Genomic DNA, 22,053 nt, shown 5'->3' on the forward strand with positions numbered 1-22,053 from the left:
TGGGATTTCATCAAGATCAAAAGCTTTTGCACAGCAAAGGAAACAGTTAACAAAATCAAAAGACAACTGACAGAATGGGAGAAGATATTTGCAAACGACATATCAGATAAAGGACTAGTGTCCAGAATCTATAAAGAACTTAGCAAACTCAACACCCAAAGAACAAATAATCCAATCAAGAAATGGGCAGAGGACATGAACAGACATTTCTGCAAAGAAGACATCCAGATGGCCAACAGACACATGAAAAAGTGCTCCATATCATTCGGCATCAGGGAAATAGAAATCAAAACCACAATGAGATATCAGCTCACACCAGTCAGAATAGCTAAAATTAACAAGTCAGGAAATGACAGATGCTGGCGAGGATGCGGAGAAAGGGGAACCCTCCTACACTGTTGGTGGGAATGCAAGCTGGTGCAACCACTCTGGAAAACAGCATGGAGGTTCCTCAAAATGTTGAAAATAGAACTGCCCTATGACCCAGCAATGGCACTACTGGGTATTTACCCTAAAGATACAAACGTAGTGATCCGAAGGGGCACATGCACCCGAATGTTTATAGCAGCAATGTCCACAATAGCCAAACTATGGAAAGAACCTAGATGTCCATCAACAGATGAATGGATCAAGAAGATGTGGTATATATACACAATGGAATACTATGCAGCCATCAAAAGAAATGAAATCTTGCCATTTGCGACAACATGGATGGAACTAGAGCATATCATGCTTAATGAAATAAGTCAAGCAGAGAAAGACAACTATCATATGATCTCCCTGATATGAAGAAGTGGCGATGCAACATGGGGGCTCAAGTGGGTAGGAGAAGAATAAATGAAACAAGATGGGATTGGGAGGGAGACAAACCATAAGTGACTCTTAATCTCACAAAACAAACTGAGGGTTGCTGGGGGGAGGGGGGTTGGGAGAAAGGGGGTGGTGTTATGGACATTGGGGAGGGTATGTGCTTTGGTGAGTGCTGTGAAGTGTGTAAACCTGGCGATTCACAGACCTGTACCCCTGGGCATAAAAATATGTTTATAAAAAATAAAAAATTAAAAAAGAAAAAGAGTTGGATGCTCAACTGACTGAGCTACCTCGGTGGTGCTACTGTGTTACTTTTGTATTTTTCTGTAATTTACAGAAAAATTTAGACTTGGTTTTTATTTCCTGGGACATGTTAAGTATAGCTATTTTAATGTCAGAGTCTGAGAAATTCAATATTGGGAAGTACTTTTGGGCTGATTTCTGTTGTCTGCTGTTTGTGCTGTTTAATCTACCTGTATCAGTTAGAGTTCTCCAGAGAAATGCTATTCAACCCAGTGCACCATCTTTTCTTCTCATGTGCTAAGTGATATTTATATGTGTTTGTGTGTGTGTGTGTGTGTATACACATATATATGTGAATATTTTCTTTCTCTCTATATATATTCACACACATATATGTATATATATTGAATACATGTATTTATTAAAGTGTAGTTGACATACAATATTATATTAGTTTTAGGTGTATAATACAGCAATATTATAACTGTATAATGCTATGATGCTAGGTTGATTATATCCAGGACGTTGTATCTGAAAAATTATTTTTGAAAGGCCCTTGAGGCCACAGATGATGTAGCTTCCTAGAGACATTTTCATTTTCCTTTGTCACTTTGACAGTGTTGTAATGGCACCCTTTAGTGCAATGGAAATAAAACTATGGTGCCTCTTTTTCAGTACCTAAGAGTCACCCAGGATAGTCAAAGTTGGTCTGCTATCTGTGTGGGTTGGATATTTTTTTATTTAACCTTATTCCAGGGTGAAAATTTCTTTCTGGTCTCAGGGGAAAAAGTGGTTTTAAATGTGAGACTCATTTCTTTGGCTATCCACGTGCTCCTTAATCCTGTCTTGGTTTTTCTATTGGTCTTTTAGTTCTTTCATGCCTTGAAGATTTCTGATATGTATTTATTTTTATTGAGATATTTTGTCTGAATTACTTTTTTTCTCTATTACTGGATTTGGAAGTTTTTGGTAGATTTCATTAAGACAGTGAAAAAACCCGAGTGACTTCATTCTGAAAAACTCTTTTACTTTCTTCAACAACCATCTTTAATTATCATTTCTGCTTTTTTCTAGGACTCTTCTGCAGGTATCAGGATATGAAGTAGCAAAGTAATCTAACTTTGACTCAATCAAACCATTCTCTTGCTGATAAATAGATACTAGATCTTGTTCTCTGGTGAAGTTGAATGTATGGTCTCCTACCTTCCTGAGGAAATAGTCTTCCCTCATCTCTGCATGCCTGGTTCTCCTATACTGTTATGGGTCTCAGATCAGGTATCAGCTTCCCAGGAAAACTTTCCCTGGAAATCTAATCAGAGTAGCCATCTCATTACTCTGTGACCTCAGTTCTTAAAATTTTCTTTGTCACTTACCACTATTATAAATGCATGTTTATTTATTTATTCAAATACCTGCTTATTATCTGTCTTTACCCACAATCCATTCTTTTATGTCCAAGGGAATATAAATTCCCATGAAAGCAGGATGCTTGTCTGTTTATTCATCACTATGTTCTCATTTAGCACCCTGAATATATCATGCCAGTCCTTTGTGGTCTGCCAGGTCTCTGTGGATAGGTCTATTGCCGGTCTAATGTTTCTAGACCTTTAGGTCATGAATTTCTTGTCTTGAGCTGCTTTCAGGATTTTCTCTTTGTCACTGAGATTTGTAAGCTTCACTTGAATGCCTGTTTCCTTTCCTTCTCCAGAATAGTGATGTTCTCTACTATAATTTGTTCCAGTACAACTTCTGTTCCTCTCTCTCTTTCCTCTTTTGGGATTCCAGTTATTCTAATATTGTTTGAGTTTATGATATCACTTATCTCTTGATCCCATAGTTGTTTATCTTTTTCTCAGCTCAAGTGATCTTCATCTTAAAAAAAAATAAAACCCCTCATTTGAACCTTCATTTCCCTACAGCTGAGAATCTCCTCTCCACAGGGAACAGATCAATGAGCATTTATAATTTTTTGCCTCTATATCAAGAGTTTTCCAAAGTCAACCTAGTTTTGGGCCTCATAATTCTCTGTGGGGGCTCTCCTGTGCAAGGTAGAATGTTTAGCGGCATCGTTGCTCTTTACTACTTAGAGGCCAGTAATATGCCCCCATTCCCAGTTATGACATCCAAAGATGTCTAGAAATTTCTATTATGGGGGAGGGGCAAAATTGTTCCAGTTGAGATAAAACTCATAGCTCCTGTTGTTGAGTAGGCAGGTGCAGAGACTCTGAAAAGCTGTAACAACATTTTATTAAATAGAAGACAATGTAACTTATTATGTTACTGGAGTGGCAACAATGGCCAAAAATATTGTCCTATTAAGAAGGAAGGCTGACCAGAAACCCAGTAGTGCCCAGAGAGAGGGTATGAAAAAATGTTATTCTGGGGAATATTCAGAATGGACGTTGAGAGATTGGTGTGACTTCAGGTTACTGAAATGCCTCCTGCAAAACACATGCTAATGAATTTCATTAATTAATGCCCCTTCAGGAGGATAACTTATTTCTGAAATATTTTGTGTAACAAGGTAGCAAACAGAGTGATTCATTGCCATGTATGGTGGAAGTGTAGTGACAGAAATTGAAGGAAGAGAAGCATGACCCCTAAAGAGAAATGTATGCCCTTTGAACCATGCTCAAATTTGAAATGAGGTTCATATGTTAATGATATTTACATATAGCAAGGTATTCAAGTTTGTATCTGTTTTGGAAAAGGGCTATGCATTTTGATATAAATTATGGAGTGTTCTTTAGGACATAAAGGAGAAAAATGATGGTTCTATTAAGCATGGGGAGTGCTTTCTTCATTTCAGCACACCCAGCGCTGACTTGGGGCTACCACTGGATTCAACTCTCTAGGTTGCTTCCTGATGGTAGACAACATAGGAAACTGTCTTAGGAAAGTCAGAATGTCTGCTTTGGGACTAGGAGACAAGGTGGTTCCAATGTGGCCTTGAGTTCTGTATTTTATTTCAAAATGTTGTCTACGTTGTAGAAATTTCCTGAGACTTTTGAGACCTAGTGACATGGTGCCCTCGAAAGATGTTTTAAATCAATTATTTTAATTTGCTGAATTTCAAACGCTAAGCTGAAATCAGGGAAATATCTTTAATTCTCCCGTAAGTGTGAGGATGCCAGCTCATTGTGGCTCATAGAAACCAGTTTTCCACATCTCTTCCCGGCTCTGTGTTTGGTGAATGGAATCAGCCATGGTAGCAGTATTTACACCAATTAATCAAAACATGCTACAATTCAGGGCTTTTAAAAATTTTTTATCTCCAGAGAACTGTTTTACCAGCATACCACTGAAGATAGGTCTTCTTTTTTCCATTTCACAGCTGAAACTGAGGCTTGGAAAAGTAATTCTCTAAATGAATTTAACTTGGAAAACACATGATTTCCTGGGGGGCAAGGCACACTATTAATATGAGAGAATCCTTTATTTTTCTCCTAATAATGGTAGACTCAATGGCAGACAATTGAATTTAAGTTTTCTTCATAGAAGATTAAATATCCTTGTGAAATCTGTTCTCCTTTTTTATTTTCACTGTGCACAATAGGTTATAATGAGAACATTTTGATTTTCCTCTGTTTCTCTTACCTTTCTCACTGAATATAAATGATCTTGGTTCACAGCCTTTGAGACCTGAGTATTTGTGTATATTAGAATGTTATTTTTCATTATACTTGGTTTTTTAATAAATACATTATTTGCAATATATTCTCAGCATTTTGATTGGGAATAATCAAATAATTGATTAATAATAATTATTAATAATATTATTAATTATAATAATTAATAATTGATTAATTAATTAACTGATATCTCTTCTATTACTAATCAATCCTATTATCCTGAACAAGTTTTCACAATTGTCTAGTATAGAGGATGCCACCAGGGACCTGAAAGGTCATTGCATTGCCATTCATGCCAGCATGAAGGCTCTTAAGCTTCTAAAAACTAAAGTATGTCCTGCTCTTAAAATACTAACATGGAATAGAAGTTCTAAATAAAGTAAGATGTAGCCTGAAAAGTAAAGTTTGTTATTTTATCAGGCAATGAAGTTTTTATTTTGTTTCAAAAGTTTCAGAACCTGAAGCTAAAGGAATTCTACTGTGAAGGAAATCCACTGTTCCTGAGGCAGCCAGTTAATGCTGTACAACAGGAAGACGCCTGGAGTCTACAGGTGAAGCCTTCTATCATTTACACAGGTCTTCAAGCGAAAGCCCTGATTTAAATTTTAAAGAGTTTTCTTTAAAGCAGTTTTGCAAGCCAGCCAATGATTGTTGCAACCTTAGTCCATTGGCACTGTGGATCCTAGAAATAACTTCTTTGACTGGCTTACAGAATCCAATGTAATCCTAATTTCCAGAATGACCAGATTTAGAGAAATGGAAACATTTTGTTGGATGAAAAGAAAAGAGGAATTTGTTTTCACTTTAACCTTCCAAGTATTTTTTCAGTATTGTCTAAGAATATGTTTAATTTGTTCTTACCAGGATCTTTGCCTCTTCCATCCTATTTTCACTTGTCCCTATTTCTAGTAGATGAATGAATCTGATTCAGAAATCATGTTAATGTTAGTCAGACAAATTGATGATATTAAAAGATGGAAGAGAAAAGCATATTAGAGGATTCTATGTGGTTTTTTGGTGATAGATGAATTAAAGATTGTAATCTTCCCACATTTGAGTATGTGTCTCCATCCTGACTTTGAACTTCTCAGGTTCTAAGTGCTTAACAGGAATGAACTTATTTAGTTCTGTAATAATCTTAAAAAAGTAGCACCATTATTATCCCCCTTCTACATTAAATGAGACCCAGATAGGTTAAATAACTTGTCCAAGTTCACAGAGCTAGCCGGTGTTGGGACGATGATGCCCACCTAAGCAGCTGGGCTTCAGATTCCATTCTCAGAAAGGTCCATTGTCTCAGAAAGATGCTGCTGGAAGGTGAGGGAAAAGGGGATAGAGTTAGTCCCTTCCTGGAAGAGGTTCTGATTTGTCGAGGGGACTGAATGAGCAGTTAACCCAACGTGGCAGTGGTCTCATTGGGAGCCTTTGTAGTCAAGAATGTTGCCCTGTGACTAGGATGAAGACACAGAGTGAGAGAGCAGTATTTCTTTTCTCTTTTTTTTATGCCAGGAGCACAAGCATTTACACACACACACACACACACACACGCACACACACAGTTGACCTCTAAACAACACAGGGACTAGGAGCATCAGCCCCATGCAGTTGAAAATCCATGTGTAACTTTTGATTCCACCAAAACTTAACTACTAATAGCCTACTGTTGCTGGAAGCCTTGCCAGTAACATAAATAGTTGATGAACATATTAACATATAAGAAATAAGAGTTAATATACATATGTATTATATACTGTAGTCCTACAATAAAGTAAGCTAGAGAAAAGAAAATGTTAAAATCATAAAGAAGAGAAAATATTGTACTACACCGTATTGAAAAATTCATTAACTTTGAAAACCAGAGGGGCTTAACATTGTGAGCTTTTACCATTTTTGTTTTGTTTTGTTTTGTTTTGGCACATTGCGAGTTTTTATAATCAGTGGGGCTTAACACCTGGAACTTTAAAAATCAGCAGCTTAGGTCTGGGAGAGCCAAAGGGCGATAAAAAACTGAGTCCCCACCCTTGAAGAGACAGAGGAGAAGAGAGTTGGGGGAAATTGGAGTGGGAGACAAGCCATGAAAGACTATGGACTCTGAAAAACAACCCGAGGGTTTTGGAGGGGCGGGGTGTGGGAGGTTGGGGGAGCCTGGTGGTGTGTATTAGGGAGGGCACGGATTGCATGGAGCCCTGGGTGTGGTGCATAAACGATGAATTCTGGTACACTGAAAAGAAATTAAAAAAAAAAAAAAAAGAGCGAGAGAGAGAGACAGCCTAACAAACAGCCCCAGTGATAGAGCATAGAAGCAGCAGTTTGAGCAACACTTGGGGGATGGGAGAGATATTTATTTATTATCTCAGAGCTTGTGCAGGAGGGGCAGGGATCTTTGGGAGACTTCTCTGAAAACAAGAGCTGGAAGGCCCACACCCCCGGCCTAGATACACAAACACATGCAGGAACCAGCAGAGTGTGAATACTCCACAGAGCTTGCTAACAGTGTACCCCACACCCACCTCTTCTGCAGACTCATTCCCTCCAACCCTGGCTTCCCCAGGAGTTTTCCAGATCGGTACAGGTCTCCTCCCACAGCAGACCTGTACAAAGCTTGCTGACACTATGTGCCCTGCCCTTGCATTCTCCTGTTGAGCAGAACCCTCTAACCTGCCCCCCACAAGAGTCCAAATCTATGCCACAAGCGTGGCATTGTGTAAGCAGTCCCAGTAGGGGCCAGCACCATTCCAACATGACTCCTGTCCTGGCGAGAGTTGAAGATAACCACACATACCAGTTAAATTGCAGCCCCAGCAGTAGGCTGAGGGTAAACATCTGGTCTAACTACACACTTTACCCATCGGTGAAAGTCCCCCCCGACCCCCCTGCCTTGGTATAACACCGGGAGAGTGCCTTGCAGTTTGGTGCTACTGCAGCTCTGACAAATGCCTGGTCTGACCCCACTCAAGCTCAGGGCAGCCCCACATTTGCCCATTAACAACAGAGGGACCAAACTTGCCAACAACAGGGAAAGTGAGCCATTGCTGACAACTGGCCTGAAACAAATACAGCTCAGCCATAGCAGTAGGGCACACACAACTCACATAGGAGACACTCCTGAAACTCTAGATTCTGATGACCAGGGGACATTTTACTACAGGATACCGCAGGACCTCTCCTTCATAAGGCCACTACCTATAAGAGCAGGAGACCATAAAAAACTACTATAACTGATAAATGAATTTAATAAGCTCACAGGATACAAAATCAATATATAGAAAACTGTTGCATTTCTATACACTAATAACAAAAGAGTAGGAGGGGAAATTAAGTAATGGTATTTATTTTATTGCACCCAAAATAATAAAATATCTAGGATTGAACTTAACCAAAAAAGTGAAGACCTGAACTCTGAAAACTTTAGAATATCAATGAGATAAATTGAAGATGACACAAACCAATGGAAGGAGAATCCATACTCATGGATTCGGAGAATAAATATTGTTTAAATGGCCTTACCACCAAAAACATTATACAGATTTAAAGCAATCCCTATCAAAATATCAATAGTGTCTTTCATAGAACTAGAACAAATGATCCTAAAATTTGTATGAAACCACAAAAGGCCCCAAACAGCCAAAGCAATTTTTTAAAGGATTTAAAAAAATTTTACAGAGTGAGAGAGAGCCCAAGCAGGGGGAGTGGCAGGCAGAGGGGGAAGAAGTCTCTCCTCTGGGCAAAAAGTCTGATATGGGACTTGAATCCAGGACCCTGGCATCATGACTTGAGCTGAAGGCAGATGCTTAACCAACTGAGCCACCCACATTGCCAAAGCAATTTTAAAAAAGAACAAAACTGGAGGAATCACAATTCCAGATCTCAAGGTATACTACAAAGTAGTAGTAATCAAAACAGTATGGTACTGGCACAAAAATAGACACATAGATCAGTAGAATGGAATGGAGATCCCAGATATAAATATAAACCCATGCTTCTATGGTCAGTCTACAACAAAAGAGGCAAGAATATAATGGGGAAAAGACCATCTTTTTAAAAAATGGTGTTGGGAAAACTGGATTGCCACATGCACAAGATTGAAATTAGACCACTTTCTTATGCCATACAAAAATAAACTGAAAATATATGAAAGACCTAAATGTGAGACAGTAGTCATAAAAATCATAGAGGAGAGCACAGGCAGTAATTTCTTTGACATTTTTTCTAGATATGTCTCTAAGGCAAAGGAAACAAAAGCAAAAATAAACTATTGGGACTACACCAAAATAAAAAGCTTCTGCACAGCAAAAGAAACAATCAATGAAACAAAAATAAGGGTTTAATATCCAAAAAATATAAAGAACTTATACAACTCAACACCAAAAGAACAAATACTCCAGTTAAAAATGGGCAGAAGATATGAACAGACATTTTTCTGAAGAAGACACACAGATGGCCAAGAGACAAAGTTGCTTAACATCACTCATCAACAGGGAATTATAAACCAAAACCACAATGAGATATTCCCTCACTCTGTCAGAATGTCTAAAATGAGAAATGCAAGAAGCAACAAGTGCTGGCGAGGATGTGGAGAAAAAGTGACATTACTGATATAAACTATTAAAAATTTTTTTTAATGATTTTTTTAAGTAATCTCTATACCCATCATGGGGCTCAAACTCTGAACCTTGAGATCAGGAGTCACATGTTCCACCAACTAGGCCAGCCAGGCACCCCTGATTTAAACTACTTGATCTGTCAAAGAATTGTAGAGCTTTGATTTAGGCTATGCCTTGGTTAAGATTTTTAAGAACTTCTGGGATGCCTGGGTGGCTCAGTTAGTTAAGTGGCTGCCTTCGGCTCAGGTCATGATCCCAGCGTCCTGGGATGGAGTCCCGCATCAGGCTCCTTGCTCAGCAGGGAGCCTGCTTCTCCCTCTGCCTCTGCTGCCACTCTGCCTGTCTGTGCTCTCTCTCTCTCTGACAAATAAAGAAATAAATAAAATCTTAAAAAAAAGATTTTTAAAAACTTTTCTTCACCTCAAAGATTTATGAACTAAAATTTAATGTTTATGACTAGATTATAACAAAATATTAACCAAAGCATACTGCACCAGTAAATGTTGGACTAAAAGTTTTATCTATGTTATCTAATTTAATTCTCTGAATTCTGTGTGATAGTATTAGAAAAAAAAAAAACCTATTTTACAGGTGTGGTATCCAAGATTAGAGAAGTTAATAAGGACTTTGCCAGATAGTATCACCCTGCTGAAAAGTTGTAGAGCCAGGATTTCTACTGGCTCTACTATTTATCTGTCTGTCTCTAAGAATCTTTCCTCTTGATGATGTTTTAATGCCTGTCATACACACAGTAACATTTGGTCATATAACAGTTTCAAAGTTCATCATTCCTTCTAAGACTTTATAACTGTTGTTACATTTTATAATTTTAATATTTTTAAAAATATTTTTATTTTTTATAAACATATATTTTTATCCCCAGGGGTACAGGTCTGTGAATCGCCAGGTTACACACTTCACAGCACTCACCATAGCACAGACCCTCCCCAATGTCCATAACCCCACCCCCTTCTCTCAACCACCCTCCCCCCAGCAGCCCTCAGTCTGTTTTGTGAGATTAAGGGTCACTTATGGTTTGTCTCCCTCCCAATGCCATCTTGTTTCATTTATTCTTCTCCTACCCCCTTAAGCCCCCATGTTGCATCACCACTTCCTCATATCAGGGAGATCATATGATAGTTGTCTTTCTCTGACTTATTTCGCTAAGCATGATACTCTCTAGTTCCATCCACGTCATTGCAAATAGCAAGATTTCAATTCTTTTGATGGCTGCATAGTGTTCCATTGTGTATATATACCACATCTTCTTGATCCATTCATCTGTTGATGAACACCAATTTTTTAAAAAGATTTATTTGTTTGTTTGTTTAGAGAGCAGATGTGGCTGATGTGAGTGGCAGGAGGGGCAGAGGGAGAGAATCCTCAAGCTGATTCCCCACAGAGATTGGAGCCTGGGCAGGTTTCAATCTCGTGACCCAAGAGGTCATGACCTGAGCTGAAACCAAGAGTATAATTTTAATATTTATAAAAATATAATTTGTGTATGGATAATTTTAAAATTCAAATTAAATAATCATATGTAAGGAAAAATAAAAACATCTAGCTGAAACTGATTTTAATATATGATGGTTTAAGCATAGGAATCATCTCTGATGTACATATAGTTAGATAAAAAAATATTCTAACATAATAGCACATAAGCTATTCAAAAGGAACAATTTATTTGTTCATAAAAGATTTCTTGACTTTTAATAACGCTAGAATTAAGCCATCATTAAGCTGTATGTTCTCAAAAACTGCATTGCCTGTATCTTTTTTAAGATTTTATTTATTTGACAGACAGAGATCACAAGTAGGCAGAGAGGCAGGCAGAGAGAGAGAGGAGGAAGCAGGCTCCCTGCTGAGCAGAGAGCCTGATGTGCGACTTGATCCCAGGAACCTGAGATCATGACCTGAGCTGAAGGCAGAGGCTTTAACCCACTGAGCCACCCAGGCACCCTGCATTGCCTGTACCTTTAAGAGGTGTCCTAAAAGTTACTATTGGTCATGCCAATAATATCTTACTTTATATATGCTAGCAGTTCCAAGTCATAACCTTATGTTTCAGCGGTATGTGTTATTCTTCCAAGGTAACATATTGGCAGCAAGTAGGAGAAGAACATAATTAATGGGTAATATAAGAGTTGTCAAGAGACATATCAAGTGCAACAAACATGTTTGGTTCCAGAAACTGTAAATTGAAAAAGTGAACTGTATGAATTGTGACCTATTTATAGGTCCCATGTATTTCAGCAAATTTTCCTACCATCTGCTGCTTGGGAAGTGAATCCTTGTTTATTCGTTTTCTGCTTTATTGTGAGACCTAGCCATTGAGATTTGATAGCTAAACATTGACCTCTAAAATTAGTATATCATTCCGAATCACAAACTCTTCTCTGTGTAAGTAAAGAAGAGGATTTGATAATGGGCATCTAATTTAGGAGTCCTGGTAATTTTCGTATGAAAGAGTAATTATTCCAGAAAGGATGACCTTATCATGTAACAATCCAGGAAAAAGAGCTGAAGTAGGGAGGAGGTTGTGCTGTTGAGGATCAGACATTTAAGGAGCCCAATCTTATGGCTGTTTGCTGTACGAAGGCTGCTTTCTCAGAAGTTGGTAAATGGAAGGGTTAGAGTAATAAAGAGCAATAAGAAGAGTAATAAGAAGACAACAATCTATAGAACTTTGTTCTTATTTTTTTAAGATTTTAATTGGGGCAAATGAGTGAAGATTATGTATGAGCATATGTGTGTATGTGTGTGTGTGTGTGTGTGTGTGTATGTATGTATGTAGGTATGCATGTATTCCCAAAGATTCTTGTTAGGACCCTATTCCGAAAGAGCCTGATATAGGCTATCTTAATGCCAGAGGGAAATCTTTCACTTTGGCCAAAAAAACCCAAAAAACCAAAAAAACAGAAAACAAAAGCAACAACAACAAAAAACACCCATTCCCATAAACTGTTACAACTGATGCAATGTTTGTGTAACATTCATACAGGACTTCATGCTACCGGCACAAACAATGAGGTTCCTTTAGCAGAGTAAATTAAATGTTTATTTTGTTTGCTTCATCAGCGAAGATTTAATTTTATGTATTATATACTATTTTACTTTAGGGTGATGATATTGTTGGTGGTCATGGCAAAAGCCAGCTTATATATTCTCACCACCCTTTTTGTTATTTAATATTTTAAGTCATTACCTGAAGTGAAGTTTCTGGACATGGCTGGGTAGATAGATTTAATACAGATTGAATTCAGAGATTTGGGCAATAGGAATCAGTGCTCTTTACCAATATGACTCTATTCAGGTACTCACTGCAGTAGGTAACTTAGACCAGTGCATCTCAAAGCTCAACAGGCACACTGATTACCCAGAGAACCTTTTTAAATGGCAGATTCTGGTTCAGTAGGTCTGAAGTGCAACTGAAAGTCTGCATTTCTTTCTCCTCCTCCTCCTCTTCCTTCTTCTTTTAAGATTTGTTTATTTATTTATTTGTGGGAGAGAGACAGCAGGGGGAGGAGCAGAGGGAGAAGGAGGAGAAAAGCGGACTCCCCGCTGAGCACGGAACCTGGTGCAGAGCTCAATCTCAGGACTCTGAGATCCTGAGCTAAGCCAAAATCAGGCACTGGAAGCTTAACCGACCGAGCCACCCAGGTGCCCCAGGAAGTCTGCATTTCTAATAGGTTTTGAGGTGATACAGGTTCTATTGGCCCATGAGTCACAGTTTAAGTAATAAGGATTTAGATGTTAGTTAATATCACAGACTCAATTTTTTAGTCCAGTCTGAATATTTGTACAATCCGTGTTTTATTATTTTTTTGTTTCTTTTTTTTTTGCTTATTATAATGAGAGGTATAACATTGAACCTAAACTTTAATGATGTAAATTTTTAATAATTTGGATTTCTGAATGTAAGAGATGTACAAATATTGAAATGGAAGTAACTTGCTTTTCTTTTCTTTTTTTTTTTTTAAGATTTTATTTATTTATTTGACAGACAGAGATCACAAGTAGGCAGAGAGGGGCAGGCAGAGAGTGAGGAGGAAGCAGGCTCCCTGCGGAGCAGAGAGCCTGATGTGGACTCGATCCCAAGACCCTGAGATCATGACCTGAGCCGAAGGCAGAGTCTTTAACCCACTGAACAACCCAGGCGCCCCAAACTGCTTTTCTTATATTATTGAAAATGAGTTTATAAGATCAGTCACTAGCAATATAATTTATTATATATGTATTCTGGAAAATTAACAGAAACTATGAGAAATAGGCCAAAAAAAGTAAATTAGTGAAATGAGAATAGTTGTAATATAAAATAGTTATCTTAAAAATAATCTGAGGAACTGTATTTTTTTAATCTAGGAAATAACATCAAGATTTATAATGAATGAACTAGCAGTAAAGAATCCTTTCATAATGCACGTCATAGAACAGCACCCACAGGTCAGGAACATAATCTCTCAGAGAAGAAAATGTGCAATATGTGGAAATTACTTTTTAACAATATGGCTGGAATGCGTTGAATTTGTTCCTCCACCAAAGGTAAATGGTGCTTTTTGTGTGAATAGAGCCTAAGACCTTCTCTTATTCTTTGTCCTTACCCAAGTCAACCAATACTAACTAGATTTTTATCTAAGAATTTACTTCTTAGATATTATAATGTTTTTTATTAAGCTTTATTGATACATTGACACATAACATTGTGTAAGTTTAAGGTTTATGTAAGTCCTGTTGCTTTGGTACATTCATAAATTTGCAAAATGATTACCACCATAGTTATTTCTTTTTTGTGATAAGAACACCTCTAATCTACTAAACTGGCAACATTCAAGTATATGAAACAGTATTATTAACTGTACTTACCAGACTGTGCACTAGATACCTAGACTTGTTAGTCTTGTAACTTGAAGTTTGTACCGTTTGACCAATATCTCCCCATTTCTCCCACTCCAACCAACCACCACTTTACTACTTTACTGTATCTCTGAGTTTGTCGTTTTTAGATATTATACGTTATATTTTAAGTGTTATTATAAAGTATTTTTCTCTCTGACTTACTTCATTTAGCATAATGCCCTCAAGATCCATCCAATTTGTAGCAAATAGAAGGATTTCCTTTCTCGTGGCTGAATAATATTCCTCTGTGTGTGTGTGTGTGTATCTCACATCTTTTTTTATCCATTCATCCACTGACAGATATTTAGACTGTTTCCATGTCTTGACTACTCACTGTCATGAGTAGTGCTGCAATGAATATGAGAGTACAGATACCTTTATGAGAGAATTAATTTCAATTTCTTTAGATATATACTCAGAAGTGGGATTGCTAGATCATATGGTAGTTTTATTTTTAATTTTTTGAAGAACATGCATACTGTTTTCCATAGCAGCTGTACTAATTTGCACTCCCAACAACAGTGTACTAGAGTTCTTTTTTTCCCATATTCTTGTCAACACTTTTCTCTTACCATTTTAATGATAGCTATTGTAACTGTGAAGCGGTATCTCATTACGGTTCCGATTTGCATTTCCCTGAATGAATAGTGATGGTGAGCACCTTTTCCTGTACCTGTTGTCCATTTGTATGTCATCTTTGAAAAAATGTCTATTCATTTTCTCTGCCCATTTTGTAATTAGGTAATTGTTTTTTTTTGCTGTAGGGTTAATGAGTTCTTTATATATTTTGGACACTAACCCTTTTTAACATATATCCTATAAATATTTCCTCTGATTTTGTAGGTTGCCTTTTCATTTCACTGAGTTTCTTTTGCTCTGCAGAATCTTTTTACTTTGGTGTAGACCCACTTATTTATTTTTCCTTTTATTGTGTTTTTGGTGTCATATCCAGATCACTTCCAAGACCAAGGTAAAAAGGAGATTTTCCCTTATGTTTTTTTCTTGGAGTTTTATAGTTTCAATTCTTAAATTTAAATCTTTGTCCATTTTGAGTTTATTTTTATGATTAGTGTAAGATAGGGGTCCAATTTCATTCTTCTACATGTAACTATCCAGTTTTTCCAGTAGTATTGTAGAACTATCTCTTCTCCTTTGAGTATTCTTGCTTGCTTTCCAACATTAGTTGACCATATATGTGAGGGTTTGTTTCTGGGATCTAGATTTTGTTCCATTGGCCTAAGTGTCTGTTTTTATTCTGGTAAGGTACTGTTTTGATTACTATAGGCTTTATAATACAGTTTGAAATCAGAAAGTGTGACGTATCCAGCTTTGTTCTATTTTTGGGAAGGGGGATTCCTTTGGCCATTATGGATCTTTTGTGGCTTCATCTAAATTTTAGGATTGTTATTTTTCTATTTCTGTGAAAAATGTCATTGGAATTTTGATAGGGATTGCATTAAATTTATAGATGGTTTTGGGTAATATGGATATTTTGACAACATTAATTCTTCTGATCAATGAACATAGGATATCTTCCCATTTGTTTGTACCTTCAGTTTCTTTCATCAAAGTCTTTTAGTTTTCAGTGTAGAGTACTTTCACCTTATTGGCTACATGTAGTCCCAGGAACTTTATTGTTTTTGTTATGCTGGTGAATGGAATCGCTTACTTTATTTCTTTTTTGGATGTTTTATTGTTGGTGTACAGAAACACGACTTTTTATTTTTTTGTATGTTGACTTACTGAATTTATTAATTAGTGTTAGCAGGTTTTTGGAGGAGTCTTTAGGATTTCCTCTACATAATATCATAGCATCTGCAAACAAGGACAGTTATCCTGCTTTCTTTTCTATTAGGGCACCTTTTATTTCATTTTCTAGCCTGACTGTGCTGGCCAGGATTTTCAGGACTCTGTTGAATAGGAGTGAGACTATAGGGAGCTGAGCACAGAGCTTGGTACGTATTTTATTTCTGAAATAGACTGATGAATCACAAGATCTGGATTTGAAAATCCAGTTCTTCCATTCTATTAGGTTATTAATATATCTAATGTAACTTAGAGAAAAACCTGGCAGAACTGCTGCCAGTGAGGGCTAATGTCAAGGTAAAATAATGGCTGAAGAGAAATTTGAAAGTGAAAACCAGTTGGACATGAAATCCAAGAGAAGAGAGAACTCATCAGTGGAAAATTGAAAATAAAAATGTAAGTTGGTTCTCAAGATGGGAGTAAATCTGTAGTCCTTATTGCTTATGTAACCTATCTGTGAATTGTTCACATTACCATCTGGAATTGATAGTTACGTTCAAGAGACATTTAATGAGTATAATGTATGCCATATTACTTGGTAAAAGTTGTCCAAAAACTCTGCTTTTCACTGGTCATGACATGAACACCTTGCAGAAGTTGCCATTTTTCTTTTTTTCCCCCAATGAACATCTTTCAGTCTTTCTTGAGGAAAATGTTCTTTCTGTAATAGATTTTTTTTAAAAGATTTTATTTATTTATTTGACAGAGAGAGATCACAAGTAGGCAGAGAGGCAGGCAGAGAGAGGGAGGAGGAAGCAGGCTCCCCGCCGAGCAGAGAGCCTGATGTGGGACTCAATCCCAGGACCCTGAGATCATGACCCGAGCCGAAGGCAGTGGCTTAACCCACTGAGCCATCCAGGTGCCCCGATTTTTTTTTTTTTTTTCTTAAAATCATCTGATGAGCTGCTAGTCTCATTTCAAGTAGAGAAGTCACACCTAATGATAGTAACTGCCTCCAACATTTATTTGGTCCTGTACCTCATATCATACTAAGCATGGTATACCTCAATTAACGTACAGAGTAACCTCATGACACCAGTGTTAAATCCAAGTTGCAGAGGAGCAAAGTACTTTGGCTCAGTTCACAAAGCTGCTGAGTAGGGTTTCTGTGGAGGGAACCCATTATTCCTTTCTCTTAACCAGACATGTTAGACCATTTTTCCTATGCTTTTCAACCCAGTTATATCTCATTTGCTTCAAATGAATTTAAGGCATTTATGTTAAAGAACTTATTCTATCATCATCTATTTATCGACTCAAACTCATGAATTTTTTTTTACTACTATGTGTCAGGTACTTTACCAAGGGCTAGGAATATAGAGCTCCAGTCTCTCAGGAACTTACACGTTCTAAGGAAAGTGGTATAAGAAGGTGATTGGAATCTGACAAATTAGGCTTGATGATCAGCCCTGCCACTTAACCACCTGGGTCATCTTAATTTCTTCTTTGAGGCTAAACTTCCATTGTAAAATTGCAATAATAAGAATAGTGCACATCTCACAGGGTTGAGATGAATGATACATGAGGTTCTGTACAGATGGTGCTTAGCACAGTACATGCACACTAGTGCATATTAGATACCAGCAGGATAGATATAAAAAATTAAGGCCTTCAGACAAGAAAGAATTATTACATTCTTGAGTAAGTACAGTGATGGAAGAATGCACAGGGTGCTCCGAGAAGAAGTAATCTCATTTAACTGGGAACATTCTCCATCTATCCCTGGGGCCTAAAACAGTGATTGTCCTTGGTACTTGAACACATAATACATGTTAACATTATTTTAATAAGCATTGCTTGTAAATGTGCTTTGAGTGATAGGGAAGTATTAGAATAAAGAACCAGTAGACAGGCATTTTTGGTAAGGGAACTGCCTGTGCAAAGGTAACATTGTTCAACTAAATTACACAGTGAGTGCAGGAAACTCGCAGAGACGGGAGATGACGTTAGAGAGAGAAGTAGGTGTGAGATGAGGATGGCGCTTGTGTTTGAACTTAATTTTGAAAGATACTATATTGGTTTGTTACAGTTTGTTACAGCTGCTGTCACAAAGGGCCACAGACCGAGAGGTTTAAACAACAGAAATTAATTTTCTCATGTTTCTGGAGGCTAGAAATATGACACCAAGGTGTCAGAAGGCTTGGTTTCTTTTGTGACTTCTCTCCTTGTCTCATAGATGGCCATCATTTCTGTGTGTTCACACAATCTTCCCTTTGTGCCCGTCCATGTCCAAATTTCCTCTTCTTATAAGCACATGGTCGCATTGAATTATGGCCCACCATAATGACTTCATTTTAACATAATTACCATTTTAAGGACCCTACTTCCTAATATAGTCACATTTGGATGTACAGAGGGTTAAGATTTCAACATTTGAATTTGTGGAGGGCATGTTTCAGCCCATAAGACCTACTTATCGTTGTTGAAACAACAGAGTAGTAAGATGAAGTTTTTAAATTTTTTGACAAAGAGAGGTTGGAGCTAGCGATGGGAATTTAAGAATTGTTTATAGGAGATACCCGAAGCCAGGGGAATGAAGATTGCTCAAGGAGACTTACCTGGTGAGGTGAGAAGGTCAGAAGGACAGAACCCTTGAGGATGATTATATCAGAGGGATGAACAAAAGCAGGAGTCAGCAAAGGAGAATGAGAAAATATAGTCAGGGAATCGGTGAGGACCAAAATCACGTAGTGCAAGCACAGATTTTCTAGCTATAAAACACAAATATGTGAGAAACAGGATTTTCTCACTTTTTCTTCTGCGGAACTTATCTTCTATTTGGGCCCTCATTCTACTGGAAAACTTATTTTAGTTAATTCCAAGTTTATGTGGTAATTTTATGATGTTTTGGGTTATTTAAAATATAATCTTGATCATTCAGGATTTCCTTCTCCTCCTTTTCTTCCTGTATTATCCAGTTTTTGGAGCTGTTGAGTAGTGTCCCAGATGGGCATCCTCTGAAGTTTATGGTCATCCTGTCAAGACCTCACACGTGGTCCTATCTTCCTGATGGTGTCTGCTCAGTGACCCACTTCCCATTGACCTTTGCTTATCTCTTCTGTGCCCTGTCCTTTTTAGTTCTGATCTTAGAATACCTTTGTCCTGCTTGTCCTTTCCTACCACAGTATTCTCTGGGTGAGATAATTTGGCTGTTCCCTTATTCTGCTATAGGCTCAAGCATGAGTTGGTTAAAGGTGCCAAGCTGAGAGATTCAGAGCTGAGGAGAAAAAACTGGGCTAGAAAATTGGGAGAGGAAGATGGTATTCTTTGTGTCATTAAATGTCATTAAATGGGAAGCAGGTTCCATTGGTCAGAAACCAAATGAGAACTCAGAAATAAAGTCTACCAAGTCTTGACTAATCTCCATGAAATGCATAGGATAAAGGTAGGAGAATAATAGAATGTTTCCTCGAGGGTGAGGAAGGCTTGAGGAAAGATTTTTTTTTTTTTAAAGATTTTATTTATTTATTTGAAAGACAGAGATCACAAGTAGGCAGAGAGGCAGGCAGAGAGAGAGAGAGAGAGGGGGAAGCAGGCTTCCTGCGGAGCAGGGAGCCTGATGCGGGGCTCGATCCCAGGACCCTGAGATCATGACCCGAGCCGAAGGCAGCAGCCCAAACCACTGAGCCACCCAGGCGCCCCTTGAGGAAAGATTTTGAGGATGAGGAAATACATGATTTGTAGGCTGTGGACAGATAATAGAAGATGAAACTTAAAATTAGTCTGTGTTTTGTGCTAATTCAGGAAGGGTTTATTGTTTTGATTATGTGCTGCCTACTTTAAGGAATTGATAGGACTAGAATTAATTACCACATGATAAGCCGCATCTTTTCCATCACCTTAAGGGATTGAGTAAGCTAAAAAGAACAGATTTGAAAGTTCTTAAATAACTAGAAAAAGGATAGTGGTGGCACTTTCCCACTTAGAGTACAATTTATATGTATTTTTTTCCTTTATGGGTGCTTACTCTGTGCAAGGTACTGTGCTAGCCTCTAAGCATCCAAAGATGAATAGGACAGTCCATGCCATTGAGGAAATCATGGTATTTATTAAAAAACAGTGTGATAAGCATTATAATGAGGTGTTATATACTCCTACTGTGGCATCACAGACAAAGCAAGCAGCTACTTAGGAGGTGTCCCTGTCTGTTCAGGTCACTATAATGAAATGAAAGACCGAGTGGCTTATAAATGACAGAAATTTATATCTTCCAGTTCTGGAGGCTAAAAGTTGGAGATCAAGGTGCCAGCATGGTTGGTTGAGGACCCTCTTTTGGGTCACACATTTCTTGTTGTATTCTCACATGTTGGAAGATGCTAGGAGGTCTCTTCTAAGACTCCATCATAATGGCTGTCTTCCTGATCTAATCACCCCTCAAAGGCCCCTCTTCTAAAATCATGACATTAGTCATGAGGACTAAGACATGAATTTTGGAAGGACACCAACATTCATCTTATGGCAGGAGGCTTAGGGGAAACTTTCCTGAGGAGGTGATATTTGAGTAACATGAGGTCCCAATGTTCGTATTAACTTGATTACTTGGTTTTCATTGCCTCCATTTAGAGGTGAAGCAACTAAATAAGATAAGCAGTTTGTTCATCCTAAGTTTCAAATCCTTGAGGTTAGGACTTGAGTTAATGCCTCCTGATAGCCCCTTCAGGTCTCTCTTTGTTGTACTTCTATAGCATACACACTTTTTTATTTTGAACCATAAAAGAAAGTGCAAATAAATTCATTGATTGATGGTTATATAATTATCCACAACAGCTGCCTTCCTATATTTGAAAGACTGTCAGGTGGAAGAGAGATGAGGCTTTTCCTCTGTTGACTTATGGAGTGGAACCTAGCATGACTGGCATTCAGGCCAGATGAAGGGAAGACTTTTCCTATGGGATTTCATACAGATGCACACACATATGCACTCATGCGTGTTAACACTGGTCATTACTGAAGAGACAATAAGGATGGAAGAAAGGATAGGAGAATAACAAGGTTTGGTATCTACATAATTTCATTTTAAAAATTAAAAGCAAAGGGCACCTGGGTGGCTCAGTTTGTTAAGCATCTGCCTCTGCTTTTGGCTCAAGGTCAGGATCTCAGGGTCCTGGAATCAAGCCCCACATCAGGCTCCCTGCTCAGTGGGGAGCCTGCTTCTCTCTCTGCTGCTCCCTCCAAGCCATATTCTCTCTCTCACAAATAAGTAAATAAAATCCTTAAAAAAATTAAAAGAGGGATAAGAATACCTTTTTATCAATTAAGTATGTCTGAGTGCATTATAAACATAACAGAATGGCATAAAAATATAGCATGGTTTAAAAACATAATGGTTAAAAAAACAAGTCAGAGACATGAAAAAGTGTGTGTGAACACTTTCAAATGGCAGAAAATATTCAGTTATTGAAGAAATACATGATTCCTCATATTGAAATAGCACATTGGGTGCTAAGGAGAATAAAAAGAACAAATCCATCCCTGGACCCATTTTGGTAAAACTGCATTATGCCAAAGAGGAGCTATTAAGAGCTAAAGATAAATTTTTAATATAATAGATCACCTACAAAGAAATGACAATGGACTGAAAGCAGATGCCAGGAAAAAATGGCATAATATCCTCAAGCACTAAGAGAAAATAACTCAAAATCTAGAATTATATGCCTAGATAAGTTGATAGGCAAAAGACATTGGAAAGAAAAGAAACTGTGAGAAGAAAAAATTTGAAAAGGAAAATTATTTTGCTTTGAAACAGCCACTGATCTTAACTTTATTAAAATAATTGAAAAAATTAAGTAACATTTAGTAAGTTTGTGACAGTGAAAAAAGTATGTAACAATGGAATTAGAATAATTGTATACTATGAATTTATAAATTATGCCAAATAAATTTAAGGATATTTAAAAATTGGATAATGAAAATTTAGATTGAGATATACATTACCTGGTACTTGACAGTTAAAGCATCTTATTTTAATGGAGTTGTTTAGTTCCCTGTTTCTAGAATGAAAATGTGCACAAAATACATGGGATGATAATCAGGTTAACCATGTTGGTAAACAGTTGCTTTTA

General features: G+C 37.5%; 1 protein-coding gene across 2 annotated transcripts in view; it reads left to right on the top strand.

The window, feature by feature from the left end:
- Positions 1-22,053, top strand: part of LRRC69 (leucine rich repeat containing 69) — a 94,325-nt gene that overhangs the window by 64,708 nt on the left and 7,564 nt on the right. For both annotated transcript variants that reach the window (XM_059392914.1, XM_059392915.1), the window contains 2 exons: positions 5,135-5,236; positions 13,652-13,831. In XM_059392914.1, coding sequence (XP_059248897.1) covers positions 5,135-5,236; positions 13,652-13,831 — 282 coding nt within the window. The remainder of the gene's footprint in view (positions 1-5,134; positions 5,237-13,651; positions 13,832-22,053) is intronic.

This window comes from Mustela nigripes, chromosome 3 (assembly GCF_022355385.1).
Source record: "Mustela nigripes isolate SB6536 chromosome 3, MUSNIG.SB6536, whole genome shotgun sequence".
Taxonomy (NCBI): domain Eukaryota; kingdom Metazoa; phylum Chordata; class Mammalia; order Carnivora; family Mustelidae; genus Mustela; species Mustela nigripes.